The sequence below is a fragment of the Lagopus muta genome, chromosome 7 (assembly GCF_023343835.1).
Source record: "Lagopus muta isolate bLagMut1 chromosome 7, bLagMut1 primary, whole genome shotgun sequence".
Taxonomy (NCBI): Eukaryota; Metazoa; Chordata; class Aves; order Galliformes; family Phasianidae; genus Lagopus; species Lagopus muta.
The window spans coordinates 16,136,000-16,162,293 of NC_064439.1; the positions used below are offsets into that span (position 1 = coordinate 16,136,000).

Consider the following 26,294-nt stretch of genomic DNA (forward strand, 5'->3'; position numbering starts at 1 on the left):
CGCGACCCGCCGCGGGGCGGCCGGGAGGGGGGGGAGGAGGAGGAGCAGTTACGTTCCCCCCCGCCGCCTCGCCTCCCTCCCGGCAGGGAGAGCCATGCGGCCGTCCCGCTGCGCCGCGGCCGCGCCGAGCCCCGCCCGCGGGGAGGGCGGCGGTGTGGCGGGGCTGTTGCTCCCTGGAGTGCTCGCCTGCCTCGCGTGGCTCTGCGGGGCCCGGGGCCCGCCGGAGCCGTTCTGCCCCGCCGTACTGGGCCCGAACGCGTCGCGCCTGGAGCGGAGCTGCGACAGGGAGCAGCGGGCGGCTGCCGGCATCGGCGCGTGGGGCCTGAGCTCGGGGAGCCTGCTGGGTGCGCGCGCGGCCCGGGGTGGCGGAGAGAGGGGCGGCTGCTGCTGCTCGTGGGGAGCTGTCGTAATGCAGAGGCGGAGAAGTCCCAGTTCAGCGTTAGTGCAATCAGCTGGCAGCGATTTCCAGTACCCAAGGCTGTGTAGCATACAGAAATGCTGTAATAGCAAAAGTTATTTCCATATAACCCCGTGTACATTATTAGAGGTGATGATTTGGTGGGTGAGGTGCCTGGCTGCGCTCAGCCCAGAGCAGAGGAGCTGAGGGGAGGCCTGATGGCAGCTGCAGCTCCTCACAGGGAGCGGAGGGCAGCGCTGAGCTCTGCTGTGTGTGACAGCGACAGGGCTGAGGGAACGGCATGGAGCTGTGTGAGGGGAGGGCAGCTGGGCTCAGGGAATGGTTCTGCACCAGAGGGTGTTCAGGCTTGGAATGAGCTGCACAGGGCTGTGGGCATGGCCCTGAGAGCTGGAGTTAAGACACCAGAGGGTTTGGATTTTAAGTGATCCCTGTGTGGAGCTGGGGGTTGGACTCAGTGAACCTTGGGGGTCCCTTCCAACATATTCTGTTAGGCCATGGTTTTCTTCAGGTGGTGGATTTATATGCAGGCATAAGGGCAACAACCAGTGACGCACTGTGTGGCAGATGTCTGAAGCAGAATTTGCTGTTAAAAGACATTGAGAAACTTGGCTAACAGCAGGTCTCCTGAGATAATGACAACATTTTAATATTATAAGGGTGATAAGGCACTGGCACAAAGGGTCCAGAGTGGTGTTGGATGCCTGTCCCTGCAGACACTCGAAGTCAGGCTGGCTGGGGCTCTGAGCACCTGGTGTAGGTGTCCCTGCTCATTGCAGGGGAGTTGGACCAGATGACCTTTACAAGTCCTTCCCAACTCAAACCATTCTGTGATTTTACAAATTGGTGACTGTGAGGCATGGGAATTTAACACAAAACTGTAAAAATATTGCAAGGAGAAATACAAAAATGTGTTAAAAGGCACAGTACTAGTGCAGTGTTATAAAACATATTTGTGCTGTTAGATGAGTCAGAGTAGCTTTGGGTGAAGAAAGAAGTACATCTTTGCATATGCGTGCTGCAGCAAGAAGTGCATCCTCTGACCCATTTATTTACTATTACATTGCTCGGAGAAGACTTTGGAATGTTATCTGGAGATCATTGCTGCATGTGGACTGTGCCGCGGTTACCAGCGTGCAGTGACTTCAGCTGTTTGCTGCCATGTTCAGCTGTGGGTGTAGCTCTTCTGGCTGCTGCAAATACCTTGTAGAGTTGCGTGTATCTGAGTACAATGTAAAACTGCCTTAGAATCATAGGATCCTTAGACTTGGAAGAGACCTTTAAAGGTCATCCAGTCCAACTCCCCTGCAGTGAACAGGGACGCGCATGGATAAATTAGGTTGCCCAGGGCCTGATCTAGCCTGGCCTTGAAAGTCTTCAGGGATGGGGCATCTACCACATCTCTAGGCAGCCTGTGCCAGTGCCTCACCACCCTCACTGTAGAAGATTTTTTCCTTATATCCAAGCTAAATCTGCCCTCTTTAAGCTTGAATCCATTTCCCCTTGTTCTGTCACTACAGACCCTGCTAAGCAGTCCATCCCCTTCTTTCCTGTAGCTCCTCTTTCAATACTGACAGGCCGCTATCAGATCACCTCAAACCCTCTCCAGGCTCCGCAGCCCCAGCTCTCCCAGCCTGTCCTTATAGGAGAGGCATTCCATCCCTGGGATCATTTTTGTAGCCCTCCTCTGGATGCACTCCAGCAGGTCCACATCTCTCTGGTACTGAAGATTCCACATCTGGACACAGTACTCCAGGTGAAGTCCCACCAGCACAGAGCAGAGGGACAGGATCACCTCCCTGTCCACACTTCTTTTGACGCAGCACAGGGTACAGTTGTCTTTCTGGGCTGCAGGGGCGCACTGCTGGCTCATGTCCAGCTTTACACCCACCAGTACTCTGGAGACTCTTCTGATCACACTTGATTGAAAATATGTTTTAGAGCTTAAAATTGGTGTGGTCTTCTTGTTCCTTTAACTTCAGGATTCAATTATTCCTTTGAAAAATCTTAAACAGAGTAAGACCCTAAGTTTATCTGGGATTACTTTTCATACAGGTTTAATTTTGGATAGAAGGAAAAAGCTTTTTGTAATGAGGGAAGTGAGGCACTGGAACAGGTTGCCCAGGGATGTGATTGTTATCCCATCCATGGCGACTTCCAAGGTGAGGTTGGATCAGGGCCTGGACAGCCTGATTTACCTGTGTGTGTCCCTGTTCACTGCAGGAGAGTTGGACTAGATGACCTTTGAAGGTCCTTTCCAACTCTAAGGATTCTGTGACTCTCTGAATGCATGTTCTGGTAAATTTTGATTCTTTGTTCATTTTGTGTGGCTGGTTGATTATTTTTTTTTAATTGATTCTGAAGTATTTTGATTGAATTTTAAGAGGAAAGGTATCAAGAATAATATGGTTAGGGTTGGGTTTTTTTGTTGTTATTTTGTTTTCTGTTTTTGTTTTTTACTGTTTCTCATGTGTTTCATACAGATTCTTTTCCAATTGATCCAATCCAAGAAAATTATGTCCGTAATGTGAGAAACTGCATTTTTTCCGTTGTCTATCCCACACCTTTTAAATCCAGAGTTCTTCTTGTGGCTGTTTCAGAGGTTGGTATTATTTTGGATTCTCTCCAGTTTATAACAATTGTTAAAATACATATTAAAATATATTTCAATATTCATAAGCTGTTTATTGTTGAGGTGTCAATATATAATTTAAACAAATAGAACATTTAAACCATATTATGAGATGTCTTCTGATAACAAAGCATATAGACAGCGCATTTTTTTATCACTGGAATTTTGTTCATATTCAAGGACCACATGTATTATATTTTTCTCCAGGAAGTTATTGAAGATATTTTGGATCTTCATATATCTGTCAAAGAAACCTCTGATTTTCTTCAGTTTGTCAGCGGTGAGAAAGTGTTACATGGGTCTGTTCCTTTGGCCCATAGATACGGAGGCCATCAGGTAACTAACCCTTGTTCTTGCAGGTGGAATTGTGTAGTTCTTTTAATGTGGATTCTACCTTAAACTATATTATTTACTTGAATTATGTACATATTGTACGTGTTGTAAATGTGTGCCTGTATACCCATAAGTACTTGAATGTGTGTGGACATTTAGATGGCAGGTTTGCTCTTTGTGGGGGCTGCGGATAGAAGAGATCTACAATACCCTTTTGTGGTACCGTGACTGCTTTCTCTGCCTCTGTTTTCCAAAAAGCAAATTATTCTTATATTTTCTGTTAGCTGCAGAGTCTGCTTTGTACCCCACAGCCTGACAAGGTCTGATTGGTGATAGCTAGTACTGGCTCAGGGGAGCGAAGAAGGGCAGAACCTCACTGAATTCAGCAATAGCGTGATTTGATAAGAGTTAAATTTCATTAAAATAGATGAAATTATTCATGGAAAAGAGTGGTAGAATTTGGTGCATAATTTCCAGTTTTAACCGTGTATTTATTACAAGCCGTGTTGGTTGAAGGGCTCATTATGCAGAAGAGACAGGTCAGTAGCTGGCTTTGTAGCTGGAGGGTAGAGGGAAAATATGGGGATTACTGTGTGTGTGTGTGGTTTCTGATTCATTGTTGGTGTGAGTGTGAAAGTGCTTTAGGGATCAATATCTTAATTACTCCTGAGCAAATGTGTCATTGTATTGCGTAGATCACAGCGAACCTACATGCAATTTGTACTGCTTGAGTTTAACTGCTGTTACTCATAGAAGAAACGATTTGTTGTTCATTTCTGCTAGTTTGGCAGCTGGGCAGGTCAGCTGGGGGATGGAAGAGCCCACTTGGTTGGAGTGTACACAAACAGGTGCGATGCCTTCTGAAATGACTGCACTACTTCTGTATTCTGTGCAGCTGCAAAGCCCAGGGTGCATTGTTACAAACTCTGATGGTATTTTTACAGGCATGGTGAAAGGTGGGAACTGCAGTTGAAGGGCTCAGGAAAGACCCCATACTCCCGGTGAGTTGCAGTTAATTCATACATAACAAAAGTGGATGTTTTCTGCTTTAGAGTTGCCTAGATTTTGTGACTGATTTTTTTTATTTCTTTGTTCTCTGTAGGAATGGTGATGGAAGAGCTGTGCTTCGCTCTTCTGTGCGGGAATTTCTGTGTAGTGAGGCTATGCATTATCTTGGAATTCCAACAAGCAGAGCTGCTAGGTATTACTCTTTTCTTTTTCACACCTTCCTTAATTAAAGGTAATCATGTGCCTGAGTTTCGCTGGGCGCCAATAAAGCAGAACAAGGACAGATCTTTATTTTCACATGTATGCAATTGGAACTCTTTCTTGGATATTTTTTTGAATAAAACTTCCCAGTAATCATGAGCTCCAGCTGTTTACCCATTCACTTTTATGTTTGATATACTTTAAAATATTGTTGTGTTTAAACACAGTATAGTGTACTGTCTTTGTATTGTTCTGAACAGCTGTTGTGCTCTTGGAAGACTGTCTTAACTCAATTACCTTATTTTAATTTGAAATCTGGTTCATTTGTGAAGAAAGTGAAAAGGAGAAATTGGAGTAATCGTATCTAACACAACTCCCCTTTCTCATTTTTATGGTACTGCAATCCAAATTCCTTCTATTATATATATATAACTGTACTTTCACTTCTTATTCACCAGAAAAGCTTGCAAAAACAGCAGGACTAGATTGCTGCTCTGTAGTACCCTTGAAGTTTGTGGATAATCAGTGAGTCTGTTGGTACTTGTTACAGTCTGTTATTACACTAAAGTTATACGTTTTGATGATTTTTTCCAGAATCAGGCCAAGCAGGAAAATGTAGAAAGTAACTCTTTCTGTGTTGTTATAGCCAGCTACTTGCAATTCTTAAGACTGGTAGGAAAAATGGTTAGATAAACGGGTGATAGTGTTGGAGATAGACTTAAATGTACATAATTACTTCCAACTCCTTATTTATATAAACGCACCTTGAGCAGAGAGAGAATTGTATTAAAAACTCATTTAAAACCAGTTCTATTTGAACCAAAGAGGACTAAAATTCACTCATGTAGATGACCTTCTCAGAATGAACTAAACTGAATTTTTCAGATGATTGTGTTTAAAATGCCAAGTTTATTTTGTGTTCCAAGGGAGTCGTATGTCTGTGCTTCAGAATTTCAGGCTTTAAAGAAGTAAATGTACTCTGGAAGAGGCCAATACCCAGCTGCCGCATGTCAGGGTTTCTGTATTTGCAAAGTGTCTGCAAATCTCTGTAGCATTAATTCTACCACATTTTTTCTGTTGAAGTGGGGTGTTTGTAAATGACATTTTGATGGTTTATTCACTGACTTCACCTTGAGAACCTTTGCTGTTAGCTATTGATGCAAATGTTAAGTCTGCCAGAGCATCAGCAGGGAAGTATGTGGCAAGGTTATGTGCTTTCTTTGCTGTCGTTTCAACAAATTGTTCAGTGCAAAACCAATGTGAAATTACCACTTAACTTTGTACCAATTCTATTGAGTACACAGTGTGCTTCAGTTCTCTGCTGGCAGATTGGTAAAACGTGTGGCTCTCTTAACTGCTGTACAAGCTCTCCCAACTGTTTGTGAGACTTCATTTGGAAAAACCCCAGCTGATATCTGTATTCTTCCCCATAGGGAGCTGTAGCACTGAGGCTGGTGAGATTCACTTAGAATTCTTGTAAAAAGAGTTTTTGGCAGAATTGTAGGGAAAAGCCTTACAGCTTAACCCAGAACACCCAGCAGGTTGGTTTGCTCTATTAATTTCAAGTACTATCTTCCCAATGGGGTGCTACAGTTTGTGACTGTACTGCTTGCTAAAGATTGCTTCCTCACATGGTACCATTTTAGTCACATAGTGGGTCTGCGAGCTAGCAGCGTCAGGGATGGGGTCAAAGAGGTAAGCCAGTATGCAGTCTTCAGTGTGAGATGGCCCTTACATGCACAACACTTAGTGGTCATGCAGAAGAGCATGCAAGGCACTTGGGAGCACGAATTCTAGCCCTTAAGCTCGAGCTAAGGTTGGCTTGGGATGTAGTCCCTCTCTTCCTCAGCGAGTGTTGTTCCAGCTGCTGATGTAAGAGTGATTTCAGCTCCCTGTCTCCTGTTGCCAAGTATACCTCTTATCTGCTGCTGTACAGGTAATGGTACTTTCAAACTGGAGGGGCCATTTGAAAACTATTTTTATAGTGGTAGTGTGGTGTCTTGGCGCAGCTGCTCAGTTATCTGGCAAGCTTTTAAGTGTTATTTGTTCATTAACTTGTATTAGTAACTACAAAAGTCTTGCTGCCTCTGGATTTTCAGTAAGAAAAGTGCTGGTATTCTGTAGGAGTTTTGTGCAGACTGTGCTAGGGGTTATGCAAATAAAAAAACCCTTTGAGCAGGGGTCTGAAACAGCAGAACTGAGTACTGCTATTATCCTGACTGCTCTCCTTTCGTGCTCTGATGCACACTGTTGTACTGGTGGCTGGGGTCTTTTTGAATTTGTTTGTTCTTCTTGAATGATTAAGATTTTTTTCTTTCAGCTCACTCATGTCAGCACTTTGTATCCTTACTCATAGAGACACGGCAATCATTATTTTACTGCTTCAAAAACAACTTTTTCTGGAAAAGAATTCCTAACATTGCTCCAGTAAAGCAATAGCACTGAGAGTGGAACTGTAGGCAGAGTACCCTGCAGCCTCTGGTACTTCATCTGAGACGTTTTTAATTGTTTGCAAAGCCTTCTTTTAATTTTTTGACTTCTGTATAGCTTTTCCCTGCTTTTACCTGGAACAGTGCACAGCCTTTTCTTTGCAGTTAATAGAGAATGTTTGGATTGGCTAGCTGCTGCTGCCTTCTGAAATGCAGGAAAAAAAGACTTATGTAATTTCAAAGCCATAGTTACCATCAATTATTACTGTTGCAAGAATTCCTTCTAATTGCCCCTCTGTGGACAGCCTGTTCCAGTGCTCTGTCACTCTGGCAGTGAAGAAATTCATCCTTGTGTTAATATGGAACTTCCTGTATTCCAGTTTCTGCACATTGTCCCTTCTACTGTTGCTCACTAATGAGAAGAGTCCGCCCCCACTGACTTGACTTCTGCACTTCAGATATTTGTGAACAGTTACGAGATCCCCTCTCAGTCTTCTCCAGATTGCAGAGTCCCTGTTCTCATCCTTTCCTCATTCTGCAGGCCCCTCATCATCTCTGTGGTCCTCTACTGGACTCCTACTTGGAGATCCTGACTTTTCTGAACTGGGGAGCCCGTAACTGGACACAGTATTCCAGACGTGGCCTCACAGCACTGACCCCTGGTGAGCACCATTGGTCACAGACCTCCAACCAGAGTCTGTGCTGCTGATCAGAACCTTCTGAGCTCTGCCAGTCAGCCACTTCTCTACACACCTCACTGTCCACTCATCTGCCCTGCACTTTCTAAGCTTTGTTACAAAGGTCTTGTGGGAGAAAAGTGTCATAAGCCTCAAAGTAGTGTCAAAAGCCTTAGGTTTGTCTATTGTCCTTTTCTGTGTTCCTCCAAGGAAAGTTTGGTTTTGTCTTCTATTCAGCCTTTGACTACCTAAAAGATACCTTAATTACCTGCACTAAATTTCCAGTATTGTGCATCCAGCTATTTTGAATTGAAAGACTTTTCTCAATTAGCGAAAAGCTAAGCAAAAAGCAAAGAATTATATGAATTGGGGTAATTTTTTCCTGCTCTTAGGCTCTCAAATCTGAAGTCTTTTGTGCGTATTGAAGGAAGAATGTTTCCTTCAAAAGATAACACCAGGCATTCCTTCTGCAGGATGGTTAGTGTAATCTCAGTTGCTTTGGAGAGAAAACTTTCTACGCATTAACCTTAGGAGAAAATGATGCCCCCACATGGCTTATGATGATTGATGCAATTTTCTTCTTTGGATAATAACAGAAAATAGAGTGAAATTGCATATTTTATTTTGTAAGATGAGTGTGAATTTTGACATATTTTAAAGCAAGTACAACTGGTTGTTTTCCAAGCACTCACAAATCTCAGTATTTGGATAAATAGGAAAAGATGTGCAGAATTGTAAGGCAATTGAGAGGAAGAAGTTGTTTTTAAAAATTCAAGTACAAGCAATGAAGAAGAAAGAAATAATTATAATGCATCATCAAAATGCATTTGTGCATCAAAGTGCCATTTTTTGTGTGTGATGGTTTTTGCAGAGTTCTCAATTGCTGAGGATCCCAGATCTGTCCCTAAGATTACTGAGACAGCAGATTTGGCTCACATAAAAGGCAACCTGATGCAACAATTTGGCTTTTAATTTCTCTCTTTCCAATTTCGCTGCTGTCCTCAGGGGACTTGTACCTTATTTATGTTATCATTACTCTCATTAATCACTGGGGTTCCAAATGGATGCAGTGCTTTTTCTGAATGCTTCCCTCTCCCCAAGAACAATGTAGGTAGTGGAAAATTGTCAGCACTGTGTAAGTAGAAAGGGAAAGCATGCTGCTAATGAAGCTTGGTAAGCTGCAGCTTTACTGTTTGCCTGTGTTGTTTGTAAGAACAAACTATTCCAGCAAAAGAATTTTCTGAAATAAATAGTCATGTAAAATATACTTTGATCTCCAGCATAAATTAATTTTCCTGTATGAACTTCTTAATTTTCATTTCTTCTTTCTTACAGCTTAGTTGTAAGTGATGACGATGTGTGGAGAGACCAATTTTACAATGGAAATATTAAGAAAGAGAGAGGTAATGAACACATTTCAGAGTAGCATGATTTACCACTGCAACTTAATTCCCCGTTGCAAAAATCAACTTTGTCACTTATGTGTAACAAAAATGTGCAATAGGCTTCATTTCATTTACTGAGATTGAAAACCTTCCTGAGAAAATCAGTCTCAAGCACATCTTAGATAAAGAAGTGAAGCCCTATGAACAGACCTGCTATGACTGCGGCATGTATTGTAGTGTTGCACGTTTTTTCACATGCCATTACAACAATGATGTTGGAATCTAGGGAAAATTTCCATCGTTCCACAGGCAGTACCATAATGATGGGGCACTACTGTGGCTGCACCATTGCTCCACCCTCTAAGCCTGCCCTGAAAAAGAGTGGGATGGCGCAGCGTGGATTAAAATCAGAAATGTTTTACGCTAGTTCGTTCTTTGTTGCTACCTTCTGTGGGGGAGTTGTAATGTTAATGCAGTACTGGAATTTTGCTTGTGTTTGCTGGTATAGTGCATACTGCTAAACAGATGAAGGTGGAGGAGTAAAAAGTACCAATTGCTTTCCAGCAAATTAGCCTTTATCATTAAAATGCATGTGTAGTGTAGTATTGTGTGTATTCACCTGTTACATGTAGAGCATGCTTCTAGAAATACTTGTTAACTATGCACGTGTAAATTATTTGTCTATAGAAAAAAAACAGCATGTAATGGATCTACTATGGGATTATTTTACATTGCTGATACTCCATTTACATTTAAACATGTGTCTGTGTTTAAGGTGCAGTAGTACTCCGTCTTGCCAAATCGTGGTTTCGTATAGGATCCTTAGAAATCTTGGCTCATTCTGGGGAACTGGATTTACTAAGGTTTGCATTTGGTCTTTGTAGTAATTATGTTGCTTCTCCTAACAATCACATCTGTATTGGAATGCATATATGCAGTTGAAATTCAGGCATAAATTATATAGAAAGGAAGATTGCATCACCTAGAAAGATAACCTGCTGTATTTTCACAAACGTACAAAGGTTCTGAAGACACAGAAATAAAATCCCCCAGGTGTTTCTTAAGGCCTGGATCTTGTAAAATCAAAAAGCTATTATAGCTCAAATATTTCTGGTAATTGAGCATTGAGAACAGGGGAAGCTGTATGTTTTGGTAAGAGTTATACATTTAGAGAATAAGGTTTAGTTTCTCATAGTTGTCAGTGAGGCTAAAGCAGCAGAAATCCCTCACCCGAGTTTGTTGTATAATCTACACCTTCCAGGCACACATACTAGGTAAAAATTTATTGCACAAGTTAAACCTCTTAGCAATATTAGCTTCTGTACATTACTTCATCTCAGGCAATTAGCATGGCAGATGTTTTGTTTTGTTTTAACGTTGACCATTCCTCTGTGGAAGGAATGTACTGATTGATAACAACTTGCAATAGCAGTTGTTTTGGGGTGCTTGAAAACAACAAGAGAGAAGTAGCAGCTGTTGCACATTGCATTAATTGGTAATTCAAGGTTACTTCCCTTGTGATTCTACAGTTTTTCCCCACCACCTCCCCCCCCCCTTTTTTTTTTTCCTTTTTCTTTGAAATCTCACAGGAGTGTTTTGTTGTAAACCAAGAGATTGAGTTAGGGAACTGAATTGAAAATGACACAGCGCTGTTGTTAAAGTACATGTGAGCAATTGGTGTTAATGAGCACATACAGATCTCTTGTGCTCATACAGAACAGGGGCCCAGGGCAGCCTGATCTCTGAGGCAGTGTGTTGGTCACCCCTCTCACAGCTGGTACTCTGCTAAAGCAGTCGCAGCGGCAAGGAGAGTTCAGTGATTTGCTCCAACAGCCTGATTAGAATGTAAAATAGTTGTGTGCACAGCCTCACAACCCTTGCCCAGGTCCAGCCCTTGCCTGGGTCACCTACCCAGCGTAGGTGGTTCTTACAGCTGCCTGTGCCAGTGGCCCTGGCTACTTCTAACAACAACAGTCCTACATAGAGCTCATAATTGTACTAATTGCCAGCTGCTCTGCTTTAAATCTGCAAATGGAGCATCTGATAGGCATCACAGTTCTTGATGTATGTATCCCAGTTTCCTTAACCTGCCATATAAGAATGCTGTGCGTTTAGGGGAATGGCCAGCTGTTATAGCAAGTAACCCTACTTAGTAAGAATTCAGTCATAAAATTTTCTGTGTGGAGAATTCTGATCTACAGTTATTACTTGCAATGATGCAGCTTTTTTTGGATCCACAAATTACTTCTTTCCTGAAGTCTGATATGATATTATGCTAAACCAGATCCCATTTGCTCTGGAAATGCAACGCATGGGAATAGTTTTAACTCCGTGGCAGTCTCTGGTTATAGTTAGAAATGCAACCTAATGTTCTAGTTATAAGTATTTGGAAGGGCTTAATCCAAAACTAAATAGATAAATAGTAAATAGATAAATAGTAAGTAGATAAATAGTAAATAGATGGCATTTTCTAATGCCTGTTTGCAGCAGGCCGTAGGTCAGCATCTGATTATTAAGAAATAAGAGTTCTGAATGCTCAATTCTCAAAGTTGTTCTCAATTCTAAATTCTAAAATTTTTCTTTAACGAATTCTGCACCTCATGTTACAGGAAGTTGCTGGACTTCATCATCCAGGAACATTTTCCATCAATAGTCCCCAACAATTCAGACAGGTATCTGGTAAGTATTTTTGAAAGTCAGTTTTGTTTCCCACAAGCTAGTGAACAAAGCACTGTGCAAAGCTTTGCAAAGTTTGCAGCTTTATAACGTTTCGACATCTGAAATAATCTTTCAGGTTTTATTAATAACTCATTTACTCTGTGGTTGAAAAACAAAACAAAAAACTGCTTCTTTTTTTCAAAATCCAGTTGAGCATTCCTTTTTCACCACTTCTGATTATGGATGTGTTTATTAGGAAGCTTCCATTTTCCATTACTTTCTGTTGTCTTGCTGCTCAGACTTTTAAATGAGCAATGGTTACAATGTGATGAATTAGGTTTTTCCTAATGTAGAGCTAGTATGTATCATGTGTTTGTTCCCTATTAAGACTTTTACACTTTTTTTAGTGTATCCATATGTATGTAACTGTGTTCTTTTATTGCATCTGTGTGTATTTATGTAACAACAGTCTCTGCTGAATGAAGCCATTTTGTAGTCACATCGTTTAGGTTGTGAGTGAATGATCCCAGTTGGCAGAGATCGCAGATGCACATTTAAAAACAGAATGTACAAAGTATTTCTGAAGTAAATCAAATATTTATGTTGCTTATTGTATTCTGTAGTTTTATGTGAAGTAAAACATGTATTTGATTTTAGGAATTTTTCTCTACAGTCGTATCAGAGACAGCAAATGTGATTGCATTGTGGATGTCTGTGGGTTTTGCACATGGTAAGCTGCAGTAGATATTGTCACGGTGTTGGCTTTACAGGAGTGACTCTATAATTACTTACTTAAAGATGGCTTTTATTTGTTCCTTTGTTCTGCAGTCCTTCCAACGTCCTTGCCTGCAGCAGTATCTGTTATGCATTAATGCTATGCGATTCTTTTCATAACAGAGTTGAGAAGAATTCCTGATCTTTTCAGTCTGACTTTAACTGGCGGGAACAAAGAACACAGCCAGAGCATGGGTTTTCCAGTATTGCTGTGATTATCTTGATGTGCAAAGATGTATGAGTTTAATTGCTCAGGATTTGATGCATCTATATAAGAACCTGTCCTTTACAGTGGATGTTCTGTGTAGGATAGAGTGCTGCCCACCCTGGTTTCAGGTTTGTATTATGAAAAATAAAGTAGCACCATGTTGCTAATACAGCACACAGTCCATGTGCAAAGAAACTTAACTAAGGGACTGTGCAAGATGCTGTTCCAATACTGTGTCACACTGAATGGAAGAGGAAAGAGTGCCATCTAGGTATGGACAGCAGATGCAAGACAATATAACAAACAGTTGCTAATTTTCGTACTTCATACATCTGCCAGGTCAAGAATAAAAGAGACAAGTTTGTTTTCCAGAATCTGATTTCTGCAAAGGAACTTCTCTAGTTGTCTAGATTCAGTGGATTGATTTTACAGCAAATCTAGAGTTCAGGTGGAATGTTACCTTTTGTTTCTCCTTGTTGTTTAATTGTAGGTGTGTGCAATACAGATAACTTCAGTTTGTTATCCATAACAATAGATTATGGTCCGTTTGGATTTATGGACTCCTATGACCCAAGTGAGTGTGGCACTTGTTTTTTTTTTAAATGCAATTTTTGACAAAACATAAATTACTTGTATTAATCTGTGCAATAATGTTATTAGCAAAAAAATCCCAAGAATGTGTATTGTTTGAACAGTTTTAGGGGGAAAATGTATTAAAGGCCAGTTTTATAATATGCTATACAGGTTATATTTTGGTTGCTAAAAGTTGGAAAACAAAATCTCACTATTAAGCCTGTTTTCACAAAGAATGCTTCCTATTGCATTTCACTGATTCAATAGATGGTAGAACAGAAACCTGTAAAACTAAAAATTGCATATTGCTGTAAGCAGCCTATGGCAAAAGTTGTCTGCGACTCTGCATGCATCACGCTCTGGCTTTGCAGTCACAGCAGCTCTAAGGAAGGAAAAGAAATCAGACCTATCCTGTCATGGCATACGCGTATGAAACTGAGTATGTGAACTCAGTCTGGGATTGATTAATGCAAATGCAGCATATACATAAATGCATTACATTTGATTCTTGTTAAAAGATCTCATCTGAGTAATGCTCAGAGCCAGTAGTGGCTACTTGTCTTGCAGTCTGTTTTCATGAGAGAGCAGCCTCAGATTAATGAAAGCTCTTGAGCACAGGTATTATTTGACTTCCGTTGTACTGAACAAAACAGGTCTTTTCTGGCTTTAGGTCTTACACCTGGGTACCCTGCCACTTATGTAGCGCATATTTATCTGCCAGATAAGGATTTCCATACTTTAACACATTTGATATAATTTTTCCAGGAATGAAGGTGTAACAGTTGCCTATGCAGCTCAAGTATCATTCAGGTGGTCTGGGTTTTTTAAATGCATGCTTATACATGTTATTTTTTAATTGTAAATCCTTAATCTAGTTGTGCAGTTGTTTTATACTTTCTGTACTTAGTAGTAGCATTGTATGTAGTAAAAACACTGAACAAAATGTTTTTAGTGTTTAATTTTTTTAAAAAACATCTGAATTTACTTTGTATTTTCAAGCTGGAAAATCCCACCTATGACATATGGAAGTTAATCTGAGAGAGATTTCTTAGGCTTGCAAATATTAGATCTTGAGTTAATCCACTGTAAATAAATGACTTTGTGATCTGAGTTTAAACATTTCAATATCTTCAGCACTTTTATTAGTTTGCTGCCTAAGTGCAGAAATGAATGCACATCAGTATTTTAACATTGATTGTTTGTTTTAATTACTCTGTTGTGGAAGAGTAATGTTTTGTTTGAAACAGATTTTGTTCCAAACACGTCCGATGATGAAGGGAGGTATAAGATAGGAAACCAGGCAAATGTTGGGCTGTTTAATCTGAACAAGCTGTTACAAGCACTGAAGCCTTTATTGGATCCCAGGCAAAAACAGCTGTAAGTAATCATTTAAATACCTAAACACTTAACTGGGAGAGATGTGAGACCATCTAATCACCATATGCATAGGGAAGAAAGAGATGAGCTTTGAAAATCTTTTTTTTTCCTAGGTGGAAACTGGTCCTGAACTAGTTATTGGCTAGCATAAGAGGGAAGGGGAGTGTTTTCTGTTAACCACAAATAATAGCAAAATCTATCTGGAAGCCTGTCCTAGATGTCATGGGGCCCCTTCTTCTTCCCCTAACGTAGGACCTTTGCCTTCAAGTTCCTGTTATGGGTTTTCCTAGCATGTTTTTTAAGGTGCTTACATATGAAGACCATCCTTCTGAAATAATGAGGTAGTGTTTCAGCATCCTTTTGTAAAGATTCCTGATGTAAATCTTCTTGTCTACAGTTTAAACTCCTGATTTCTTACTCAATATGAAAATGAAAGAAAGATTGTGGGTTTTTTTCCTTGCAACAGCTATGGATTTGTATGTATTTGGTGTTTCCTCTCAGACTTTTTCATAACACATATCTCTTTTGATTCAGAATATCAATGTTTGTGAAATATCAGAAGTTTCCATCCTAAGTTTGCCATGGGGTTATGCCCACAGTACAGTTGTAGTTCCACAGAATTTAACATTCATTTTTTTTCTTTGCAGAGCTTCCCAGATTTTGGAAGAGTATGGCCAAACCTATAAAGCCCGGTATGCAGGTCCAGACTCACACCCTGCAGTCCCAGTACTACAAACTACCATGTGACAACTTCCTTACTGTGCTGCTATTTTCAGTTTTACAGAATTGTTCAAGAGAAAACTGGGGCTTCTTGGGGACAGTGAGGATGATAACTATTTGATTGCTTTTCTTCTAAAAGTGAGTTTGTTTTGCTCATCTTGTTATCAAACATCTGAACTGATGTACTCCATTTTAAAAGCACTGATACAGATCTCTCTGGTTCACTAGCTCATGGAAGATACAAAGGCTGATTTCACAATGACATTTCGACAGCTCAGTGAAATTACTGCAGACCAATTAAAGGAGCTCCGTATTCCTGAGGTATTCATTAATACAGGCATCCCATTTTAGGAACACGTAATATCAAATGAGTGAATCAGGTTGGAGAAAACCTTGAAATAATATGGAGAATGTTGTTCACTTTCCCTGGGAAGTGCCACTGTCTTTCCCTAACTTTTGACTTACTTCTGTTTATCATTGAATGAGAACTTAAAAGGCCTTTTTAGGGAGAAGATGGAATTCGTGCATGGAACATGTTATGAAGATAACGAGTTACTGTTTCTTTTTCCAGTTGTGCTATAGATAATTAAATGATCTTGACCAAGTTCTGTGGTTTTTACTCTTTTGCTAAGAAAGAAGTCTAATCTGACCTGTTCTATGAATGTGAAGCCATTGGTGATTAGAAAGTGTAGATTTTTGAGAGGAAAGCAGAAAACAAAACAAAAAAACAACCAACCAGAAAAAGAAAAGAACAGAAATGAAAAGAGCTATATTTGTGCAATTAATCATTTGTACAGAAAGTGCAAACTGTGTGTGAAAGGAAGAAAGGAAGCCTCCTTCATACAGTATGGAGCCACTCAGAAGTAGTGCCATTTTTGGCAAATGTATCTTCCCCTTTAAAGCTGCAGGCTCGAGGCCAATCAATCCTGATGCAGTTGTGACACTGCTGCTATGCTGAGGGTCGTTTGCAGCCTTCACCTGATAGAAGGTGACTTTCTTTTGTGTTCAGTTCTTTTTTTTCCCCCCATACACTTTAATGGTGCAACTCACAAATTTTGAGACCCAAACTGATGTGGTACAGCAGCAGAAATCTTATGCAGGTGAAAATTATAATTCTTTTTTTGAAGTTTTTCAAATGAAACTGTGTTCTCATGTTGTTGATTCATTTACTTTGTTGGTAGCAAAGTACGTTCTCATATTGATTTATATGTTATTGATGTTATTTTTTCAAGTGTAATCCAAAATTGATCTAAAAATGTTCAAAACCTTTGGGAACACTGCAGACATCCTTACATTTAGTAATAATATTTGAAATTCCTGCTAAAGCAGCTGAACCCTGCACATCTTATAACAAATGCTTGGATCCCATTCTCACCTGTTACCTGCTTCCCTGACCCTCAGCTTGTAATTAATGTAATTTTAACTCAATTGTATACTCAAATGGGGTTTTCATTATATTTTTGTACTTCCAGATGTAATTGAACCTTTGTTTCATTCTTGCTTTAAATTTCCCACACTCAACATCACTGTTACCATTTTTTTTTTCCTTTGTTTCTTGTATATCTGCTATTTATTTCCTTTTATATCTGTCCATTACTTTCTAATCTGTTCTTTCTCTGATGTTCACTTTTTGCCTTTATGCTTTGGCTGCTTTCTCTCAACTGAGCAATGTGAAGCAGCTGTTCTCAGTCAGGGAAGCCCAGTTTGTGGTGGTGGTCCAGCACTGGAAGTGAGAAGCCCAAGCTGTTCTGTCTCCTTGCCTTTCTTCCCTCCTATCGTTCATAATGCTCTCCTATGCCTGGAGCCTTAAGTTGCCCTCTTTCCCCATGCTTTCTGTCTTTTTTTTTTTTTTTAAAATCAGTATCTGTTCCTTATTCTTTGTGGAAAAATAAAAGACTCTGTTCCTTATTTGCAAATACGTCTGATCCACGCACGTACAAAGAGCAGAAGAGAGTAATACCAATGTTTAAGTATTGAAAAACAGAATGGGTCAAAAGATAAGCTAAGGAAAAATAGGGGACAAGTGCTGAAGGTATTTAGGTAGAATTTGCTGTAAGAGATGGGCTAATATGGATGTCAAAACTGAGTAATTTAAATAGAGGAAAAGATGCAAGTAGAGTTTAGGGAAGAAAATTTGTTGAAGGTTCACTGTGTGTTTCTCCTTATATGCTTTCTCTGATTGCTCATTTCGGTTTTTGCTTAACAGGAATCAGGTCCTGCTTACCTGTCACTAACATTTTCTTTCCCCTTAGGAGTTCTGGGCCCTGCAGGATCTGGGAAAACACGAGTTATTTTCAGAGTGGGTTGCTATGTACCTCTCACGGTTAGATGGGTGAGTCTGAAGAAGTTTCAAGTGTAAAAGTAAAACCAGCTGTGTGTTTGCCAGAAGATGGCAACTTTAGTCTGCAGTGATTTATGTGATCTTTAGTCAGACTGCTAAACTGTAATGCCTTTTTTTTTTGTCTTTGTGGTTTTAGATTGTACTAGCTTCTGTAATAATTACTATTGTAACTCTGGTTTGACACAGAAGTACATAAAAATGGAAAGGGAAGAGTGGTCTGTATTTGTTCTCCTTTGGGGAATGATTAAATTTCTTCAGTAAATAGGTTTTGTTAAAATAGGAGTCCTATATGTTCATTCCAAGAATCAGAAAGTCAGGCTGTGCAAATGCATAGAGATGGGTACTATTTCATTGCTGGCAGTGCATACTAATGTGATAGTATTGCCTTGGGATGACAGGGATGGAAGCTGGATGGCTCTGTGTATAAGGGCTGTGTTTAAACCCCACAGTTACTGTGTAGATGGGGACATTCATGCTAGAACTTCCTACCAACTCTTTTATCTTCAGTCGATCAGAAAAAATCAGTGCACTTTTCTCAGTCATATCTGCTATGCATGGCTGACAGCAGTGAAAAGTACATATCAGACACTTGGAAATTTTAGTCAGAACCCAAATTCTGAGAAGGTGGAAATTGAATTCTTGTGTGCTGATGGCTTGAGAAAGGGTTAGGAGTGACATGAAAGAGAAATGAATATACAGGTCAGTGTTTATTGAATCACTGTGAATCAGTTGATGGAATTAGCTGCTTACTGACCCTGTTCACAACAGAAGAAAGGCTGAAAGGTGTCACGAGTAAGGAAAATCTAAGGAACTTTCACAAGTAATTTTAATTTTTTTTTTGAATTTTATTCTTATATTTAGTAACAAGGGTGATTCAGACATCAAGAGAAGAAGAAGAATGACAAGTAAGTAAAATAAGTCAAAGGAAGTAGTACACTTAGAGATGGCAACCAACTTCTTATATAGGTTTGTTGCTGGCTCTCCCGCTTGTTCCATGACTTGGTGCTTGTGGACTGCATTTTTTTTTCCCTTTTGATACCTTTAAAGAACTTGAGAATTATTGGCCCATAGGAACGTGCTCGCTGTATTTTGTGATGTCTCAAGTGAGGCTTTGCTCAGAAGAACATTATTCTTCTCCTGTAAAGAACCTTTGATAACATCAAGAAATGTTTTTGTAGCAATCCTGTGCTGGCTCCATGGGCTGGGATTTGTAGGAGTTTCAAACGTGTCCATATTGTTTTTGCATATTATAAAGGATTCATATTTTTGATTGATTGATTTATTTAGTGAAGCAAGGGAGAAAAGCCCTCATTTAATTGGGAAAGTAGTCCTTAGAGGAAGGCATGGTTCTCAGAGATTAAATATTCTATTTTCTCCCTCCAAGTTACTTTAAATCCACAATGGTAAAGATGCATAGGTGTCTTCACAACAGAAACAGTGGTTATGAAATTGGACTTTTTTTTGTTGGTCTGCAATTATCTGAGGTAAATTTGTGTGATTTGCCTACCGCAGTGAGCAACTGAAAATCTCTGGACAAAAGAGAGTGAAGCCAAAAGGGGGATCTGCCAAATTGTACATAAGAGGCTGTATGAGCTTTACTGTCACACTGCTGTGCAGGTGCTTTATTTGCATCTCTAGCAGAAATGGCTCTCCTTTCTCATTAGGTATTGATTGGCTGATTTGTTCAGAAGCTTGAATTGATTTAGCTGGAAGAGGCAGGAGATGGTGCCAAGTTTCAGCAATAAGATAGGTTTTCAAATTAATGTTGCATCTGTTTTTAAGAATTTAAGAAAGTTGATATGAGAATAGTTACCAAAAGGGCTTGTTTTACTGGTTGTGTTCTGGTATGGCTGGGAAGTTTCAGCTGAGACCCTGAGGCTGTTCACTCAGCTACTGTTTTGAAGTTCCCAGCTTTCCTCACCTAAAATTTAAGGCTGGGAACTGTCTAAACACAGTTTTTCAATGCTTGCTATGTTTCTGTGTTTTTGTGAATCTGCTTTTACAGAGGACTGGCGTTCTGAGTTTTTGTTCCAAATCAGAAAAGCTCCCAGTTTGGGGATGATCTTCTGTAAACCAGCACTGCGTTTTCCACACACATCTCAGAGGATGTTATGGGATAGGAGGCAGACAAAGAAGGGGGAGGTTTTGAAGGTTTTGGTCTCAGCTTTGTTAGAGACCAAAATTTGATATGTGAAGATTCGTGGATGAATTAGCTGTGTTCTGTGTAACTGGCCATGTTCCTGCAGCACAGCTAGCAGAGGTTACTAACGGGATACTGAGAGCAATTTGGTGTTTTCTATAAAATTGTATTTTTAAACAAAGATCAACACACTTTGTAACGTTTCTGCTGGCTTCTAAGTATTAAAGTGTGAGTGAAGGTTCTTCACCCTGCTGTGACCCCCCCATGAAATCCTTGCCATCCTTGCAAATCCTTGCCCAATACAACTGTGCATTTTTACACAACAATTAATGTTAAAAACAAAACTGTCAAGCTTTTCTCTGGATTTTTATATGAGGTTTTTAAGTCCCACTAAATTTTTTATTGCTGTTCTAAGTATTGGCTGCCCTGGAACGCTTTGTCATTAACAGCTCTCTATTCATTGCTTTTCCCTTGTTATTACTAAGTGTAGAGGAGTATCTTCAAATGCTTCAAGGTAATGTGCTTTAAATTGATCACATATCATGATCTTTATTTTTTTTTCTCCCTTGACTTGGTTTTCAGTTCTTCATAGCACTTTGTCTTGTATTGCGTAGCCTCAGCTCCTTTAGGAGTTGATGAAAAAATTTTGACAATCTAAATCCCAGTAAAGTCTGTCACTGTATTTCCTTATAAAAGCAATATGTTAAAAAAGAAAAAAGAGGAAAAAAATTGTAGACCACATCATAAAACACGTGAAAGGGCACAAATTTTCTTATACTTTGTCCTTTTCTTATCTGGCTCTTCTTATTCTTTCAAAGTTATCTCGTCTCTTGTGTTAGTTACAGATATTTTTAACTCCACTGTGAAACTTGTCAATTTGCAGTTTCTAAGATTATATTTCTGGGACAAATACTCCTGCTGGTATGAGTCATGGCTTTAATGTGGATTATCATTTTTGTATGAGTCACGTTAAATTATCCTCCTCCTTAATATTCTTTTATATTGTTCTCATACTTAACTGAAAACCATTCACTGGATTAAATAAAATTCTCAGCCACAGCAAATTATTTTACCAAGTGGTAACAAAAGATTATTTTTTTTAGTGGTTAGGGCAGGGTGTTGTTACAACTGTGTAGGAGTGATTGAGATTCCCAACAACCAGTCCTATTTGTTGGTTTTCATTTAATTTATGTAAGTACATGTAGCACAATGTGCGTGCTGATGTGAAGAAGAATTCCTGTATTTGAATGGACTGTGTTTCAGTCTTAACTCTCAAGGAAGTTAGGACCTGAACATGGAATCATAGACTCGTTTGAGTTGGAAAGGACTCTTAAAGGCCATGGGGTCCAACCCCCCAGCAATGAACAGGGACACCTACACTGGATCAGGTCCTCAGAGCCCTGTCCAGCCTGACCTTGAGTGTCTCCAGAGATGGGGCATCCACCACCTCTCTGGGGAACTTGTCATCACCCTTAGTGTAAAAAACTTCTTCCTTATATTCAGTCTGAACATCCCATAGTCCCAGCATATCATTATGTGACTTGGGCAGCCTATGTAATGGAGGAATATTCCTTTTGTCTGGCTTTGTGCTGGTGGAGATGGAGTGCATCTGGTTTTAGCCCACATTCTTGTTTTGTGAAAGAGCTTCACCTCTATTTTAGCAGGACCACGAGTGGTCGGAGTTCAGTACTTACAGAAGAAAGTGATTTCTGTCCTTTACTTTTTTAAATGATGTAAAGACACACACTGCTGTATCTCAAATCTGGTGGCTCAAAATGGCTGCCATTCAGTTCCAAACATAAAGAATTTAGTTGTATTGCGATACATAAAATAATCACTAAGTGTTGTTTTGCTGATTACATAGCTTCAGTAAATTCTAGTTTGTTAGCTGGTTAAATGGAGCATTCTTTAGAGGCTGTGTGTATTACAGAGAAGTCTTTGCTGTGCTCAGCACTGACTGTCTGCAGGGGGCTATGGAACATGAATTAAGTCCTGTGCTTGTCTGACCACCGAGCTTTTGGAGGAGTGAGGCCACACTTTTTCTCAAATGCGTCAGTTGTTTGGGTAGTCAACAAGGATGAAGCAGTACAAGGAGATGCAAGTGGGCTGCTTTCCTAATTCCTTTTTTCCTGTGCTGGAGAGACAAAAAGAGGTAGATTGAGATAAAGACAACGTTAACAGGTACAGTGAAAGTGGCAAAGCAAAATAAAAAAATCATTTGCTTCTTCCCTTCAGCAGGCAGATGTTCAGCCACCAGGAAAGCAGGAATATTAGTATTTGTTTTTTTGATCTCCAGGAATATAGTGGCAACATCAAAATCTGCTTTCCAGCAGTGTGGCAGGAATGTAAGCTGTGGCAAACAAAACACTTTAGAGAAGCTGCTGGAGCTCGTAGCAGGGAAGCCTCTTTGAATCACTCTGATGTTCTACTTTTTGTTTTACATATGGGTGATGTGACTTCGGCATTGCTCCTTGTGCAAATTAAAAAGTTATTTTTAGCAGCTCACAGATAAATACATTCATTTTTCCTTTTTATGCATTTTTTTTTTTTTTTTTTTTTTTTGATCAGCAAATTAAATCTCCCTGAAGGTTTCAATGACATTTGCAATGATTGTGATCTGCTTCTGTTGATTTTTGCTAACTAAATTTAACATGATTTACTTTTGGTTTCAGCTGTTAATCCTAGATACGTGCTTAGGAATTGGATGGCAGAATCAGCAGTGCAGAAAGCTAACCTGAATGATTTTTCAGAGGTAAAATTAGTTCATTTTTTTCTGGAGATATCAGCTAATAATTGACATAGAATCATATCATAGAATACCTGGGTTGAAAAGGACCACAATGACTATCTAGTTTCAGCTCTGTGCAGGGTCACCAACCAGCAGACCAGGCTGCCCAGAGCCACATCCAGCCTGGCCTTGAATGCCTCCAGGGATGGGGCAGCCACAGCCTCTTTGGGCAGCCTGTTCCAGTGTGTCACCACGCTCTATGTGAAAAACTTCCTTCTGATACCTAACCTGAATCTCCCGTCTGAGTTTAAAACCATTCCCCCTTGTCCTAATGTCTGTGAATGTTAATAAAAAGGAGGTTGCATTTGCTCATTGAATGCATAGTACACCTTGGCCAACATTGTTTGATGTCCTAACGATAACTTATTATTAATACTATTGCTAATATTAGCAATATGAGGAGTGTTAATTGAATTGTTTACCATAATAACGGCAGCACTACTCATAGCAATCAACTCGTGGCATTATTTCTGGAGCAAGGAGGGTGCGTAATGTGAGGTGGCAGAGACTGCTCGGATTTGCAGGAAAACGTTTTGTATGAAAACATGCCCAATTTAATTGCTTCTAGGTTCAGCTCCTGCAGCGGGTCTTACAGCGTCCCTTCCAGAGGCAGCAGGCTGCAGAGAAGGCAGGCTTTGCCCTGCGCCCACCTGCTTGGGCCAGGGGTCTTAAAGTGAGCTGCTCGTCCTGAGGGAAACTTGAACAAGGAGAACTGTCGGACTTCAGACCTTCTGATGGGAGCGAGGAAGCCGCACTCCCTCGTGCATTGTGGACTGGAATCTGCTGCTCTGCTAGACAACTTCTTGACCAACTTTATAAAGTCTAAAGATTAAAGAAATGGACCCTGTGTGTTTGCATCAACAAATTGCACCGGTGTTTGTGGCCATCTTGGGAGTGACTTACCCAAAGTACCTTCGCCAGAGACAGGTGTGTGCTAAGCCTGCTGCTCTGCTCTCGTTCTCCGTTCCTCTCTTCTTTCTTGTATGAGGGAGATGATAGGTGTGTGGATATAATGACTCAGGGAATTTTCACAGGTGGCACGTGGAAATGGGCTTCCTTGCAAGTATCCTGTTACGTGTATTCTCAGGTTCATATACCTTTTGTACTCAGCTTCCTGCTGATCTGACAAATGTATTTCCAAGCTGTTACTTAGCAGCATACCTTGAATTCTAACAGCAGGGCTCGTCTTTGTTTTAGTCCAGTGTCTGTCTGACATTGCAATTCCAGATCATGAAACTAAGTGTATAAATTAAAACAAAATTAATATATAAGCAATCAGGTGCAGTGTAATGCTACAAAGCTTATAGCAAAATTCACTTATCTGGGGCTTTGTTACTTCTTGATGCTATCTCAGCTCTTCCCAGTTCCAAAATGGATTGTTTTAGAAGATCCAACTGTCCTCACTGCTGCTTGCATCTGAAATGAAGGCTGTGCTATGATTAGCAATTCATAAATCTGTTTCTATACAAATATAATTAGCCAGGGAAAAATATATTATTAGAAATATTCCACTGACTAAAAAAAATATACAAATGTGTTTGCTTATTAAGTACAGTCAACACAGTTATTTGGGATGTTTTTTCCTTGGCTATATGGTTGCTCAGCCTGAGTTAACTCCTTTTGCAAGCAGTAAGTGCTCTTCTGCAACAGCTGGGATGAGCATTTGAGGCAGCACTACCCCAGCTAAGAGCAGTGGGCTGGTGGGAGCTCCTGTAGGAGCCCTGCTGCAGCTGGTGGCATTCACAGCCGGAGGGAACACTGCTGCTGATAGCTGTTCTAAAGGAATTTGAAAATGAAATGAAAGGAGTTTGAAATTGAAAATACCGGTGAAATGGTATCTTGACTGTTCTGCTTTCGTAAAAATCACCTGACTGTTGCAGGTAATCACACTGCCATAGGGTACTTCGCAAGACCATGACAATTTGTAAGTCCTAACTATACTGAATCTCTTCTGCTCTTGTCTCTCTCAAAGAGAATGCACGTTTCCCAGTTAGTATGAGGCTGTTAATGGTAACTCGTAAATAAGAGTTTGGTACTTTTTCACTGAGAGGGCAGTAAGGCACTGGCACTGCTGCTCAGAGGAGCTGTGGGTGTCACATCCCTGGAAGAGCTCCAGGTTGGATGGGGCACTGGGCAGCAGCATCTGCTGGGGATCAGCCCTGCCCATGGCAGGAGGTGAAACCAGATGGGCTGTAAGGTCCTGTCCAGCCCAACCGTTCTGTCATTCTCTGATTGAGACTTGATCATGGCCACATGATCATCTTAAGTTTCTATTTTTTTCTCAAAGTGCATGAAAAAGAACACTTGAAAAACACATGAAATTATCTCAACGCTACCACAGAGAAGTGAGCCCACATCTTGCTCAGAATTTTGTACCACCTGACTTTCTATATCTGGGTTTTAATTCATGGTGGTTAATGATTACAGTGTAAGTGTTAATACTGGGTTTCCTGACATACTTCCTGAAATTCTTACATTGGCTTTTGCCTGATGCTCTGGAGCTGCCTCTTGCTTCACATTATGTAAACATGACAGTGATGCAGAAGCAGATGGGGAGGAGCAGTACTGAGTCTGGCTGAGGTGTTTGTGCTATCCTTTCCACACCAGAGGGCTGCCAGGAGATTCAGCCTGTGAATCTGATGTGAGCCTCACATGCAGACGTTGATCTCTGGAGTTTTGTGTAGGCTTTCATTCTTCTTGTTTTTAAGACAGCTCAACTGGTTTTCCTTGTGAAGTGTTAAGATGTGGGTTATGATTGACTGAGAATGTGAAATGTATAAAATTGAGTTTATTGTGCTGAAGCAAAAGAAAAAGGAGGAAATGGGGCAAGAGGCTGAGTGTTCTTGGGAGAAGAGTGAATGCTGGGAAAGCTGTGTGAAAATCTCAGTGCTCTGTCAACAGGGAAAGTGGCTTTTTGTGCAGCCATGGTTTAAGTTGACACTGAGTATATTTTTCATAAGAGAAAATTCATTTGGTTTAAAAGTGGTTGGATAGCAGACAGCTGTTCTCCTGTCTGAATCAAACCTCTGCACTCTCAATAACTGGGCACAAAACCCCCAGCCCCTCTGCATCTAGTGGTTCTGCAGAATGTTCATACCAGTTAGATATGGAAAACAAATGAGAGATATGGATCCTATGTTGTTATTTTAACCCTTAATTTTAATCCTCCTCCTTTTAGTCAGTGGGTGGGTGAGCCCTGTTTAAACTGCTCATGTATCCCCACATGGTGCCCTGGCAGTCTGTACCCAATCCACCCGTCTGTGCGGGAACACATCCAGCTCTGTGCGTGAGACAGACTGGGAGAAACAGAAGTAGGGGACCAAAAAGGGAGAGGCAAAAACTCCCTGCAAGGAATCAAATCCAGGTAATTAACTGCAACGCTGCAGTTACAAAACAGAAGCTATTTTTATTTAAGCGCTAAGAGTGACTGCTATCTAAATGAACAATAGAGAATTAAAGTGGAGAACAAAGGGGAAAAAAGTAGGAAGAGATGCATTCATCTCAGGTATGAGATAAAGTCTTTCTGAAGACAGACTACTCTTAGGTACACTTTGAAGACAAATGTTAACGAAGAGATGACAACCTTGCTACTGGGGGGATGCAATGTTTTGAGGTAAGAATTTTTCTTTATTGAA

At 40.4% G+C, this 26,294-nt stretch overlaps 1 protein-coding gene across 4 annotated transcripts; it reads left to right on the plus strand.

Moving 5' to 3' along the window:
• The first annotated feature begins 72 nt into the window (after positions 1 to 72).
• Positions 73 to 26,287, plus strand: LOC125695876 (protein adenylyltransferase SelO-like). Of its 4 annotated transcripts, XR_007378075.1 has the most exons (20): positions 73 to 344; positions 2,899 to 3,017; positions 3,255 to 3,383; positions 4,164 to 4,228; positions 4,325 to 4,381; positions 4,483 to 4,581; positions 9,031 to 9,098; positions 9,856 to 9,943; positions 11,690 to 11,759; positions 12,396 to 12,468; positions 13,211 to 13,294; positions 14,541 to 14,670; positions 15,318 to 15,362; positions 15,447 to 15,528; positions 15,619 to 15,711; positions 17,643 to 17,722; positions 18,593 to 18,636; positions 22,544 to 22,623; positions 23,228 to 23,586; positions 26,204 to 26,287. XR_007378075.1 is itself a non-coding variant. In XM_048950910.1 (19 exons), exons 1-19 carry the CDS (start codon positions 95 to 97, stop codon positions 23,348 to 23,350), a joined length of 1,779 nt encoding a protein of 592 aa, XP_048806867.1. In that variant the 5' UTR covers positions 73 to 94; the 3' UTR covers positions 23,351 to 26,210. The 4 variants fall into 4 exon arrangements, 2 of the variants coding, with proteins under 2 accessions (XP_048806867.1, XP_048806868.1); XM_048950910.1 differs by having other exon boundaries at positions 23,228 to 26,210; XM_048950911.1 differs by having other exon boundaries at positions 9,862 to 9,943; positions 23,228 to 26,210.
• The last annotated feature ends 7 nt before the right edge of the window (positions 26,288 to 26,294 follow it).

Bases quoted from the DNA above. Each gene is read 5' to 3' on its own strand.
- LOC125695876 (XM_048950910.1), top strand. From the start codon at position 95: ATGCGGCCGTCCCGCTGCGCCGCGGCCGCGCCGAGCCCCGCCCGCGGG. The intron at 9,099-9,855 runs GTAATGAACACA...TCTGTGTTTAAG, and splicing joins AAATATTAAGAAAGAGAGAG to GTGCAGTAGTACTCCGTCTT. The intron at 15,712-17,642 runs GTATTCATTAAT...CTTTCCCCTTAG, and splicing joins AGGAGCTCCGTATTCCTGAG to GAGTTCTGGGCCCTGCAGGA.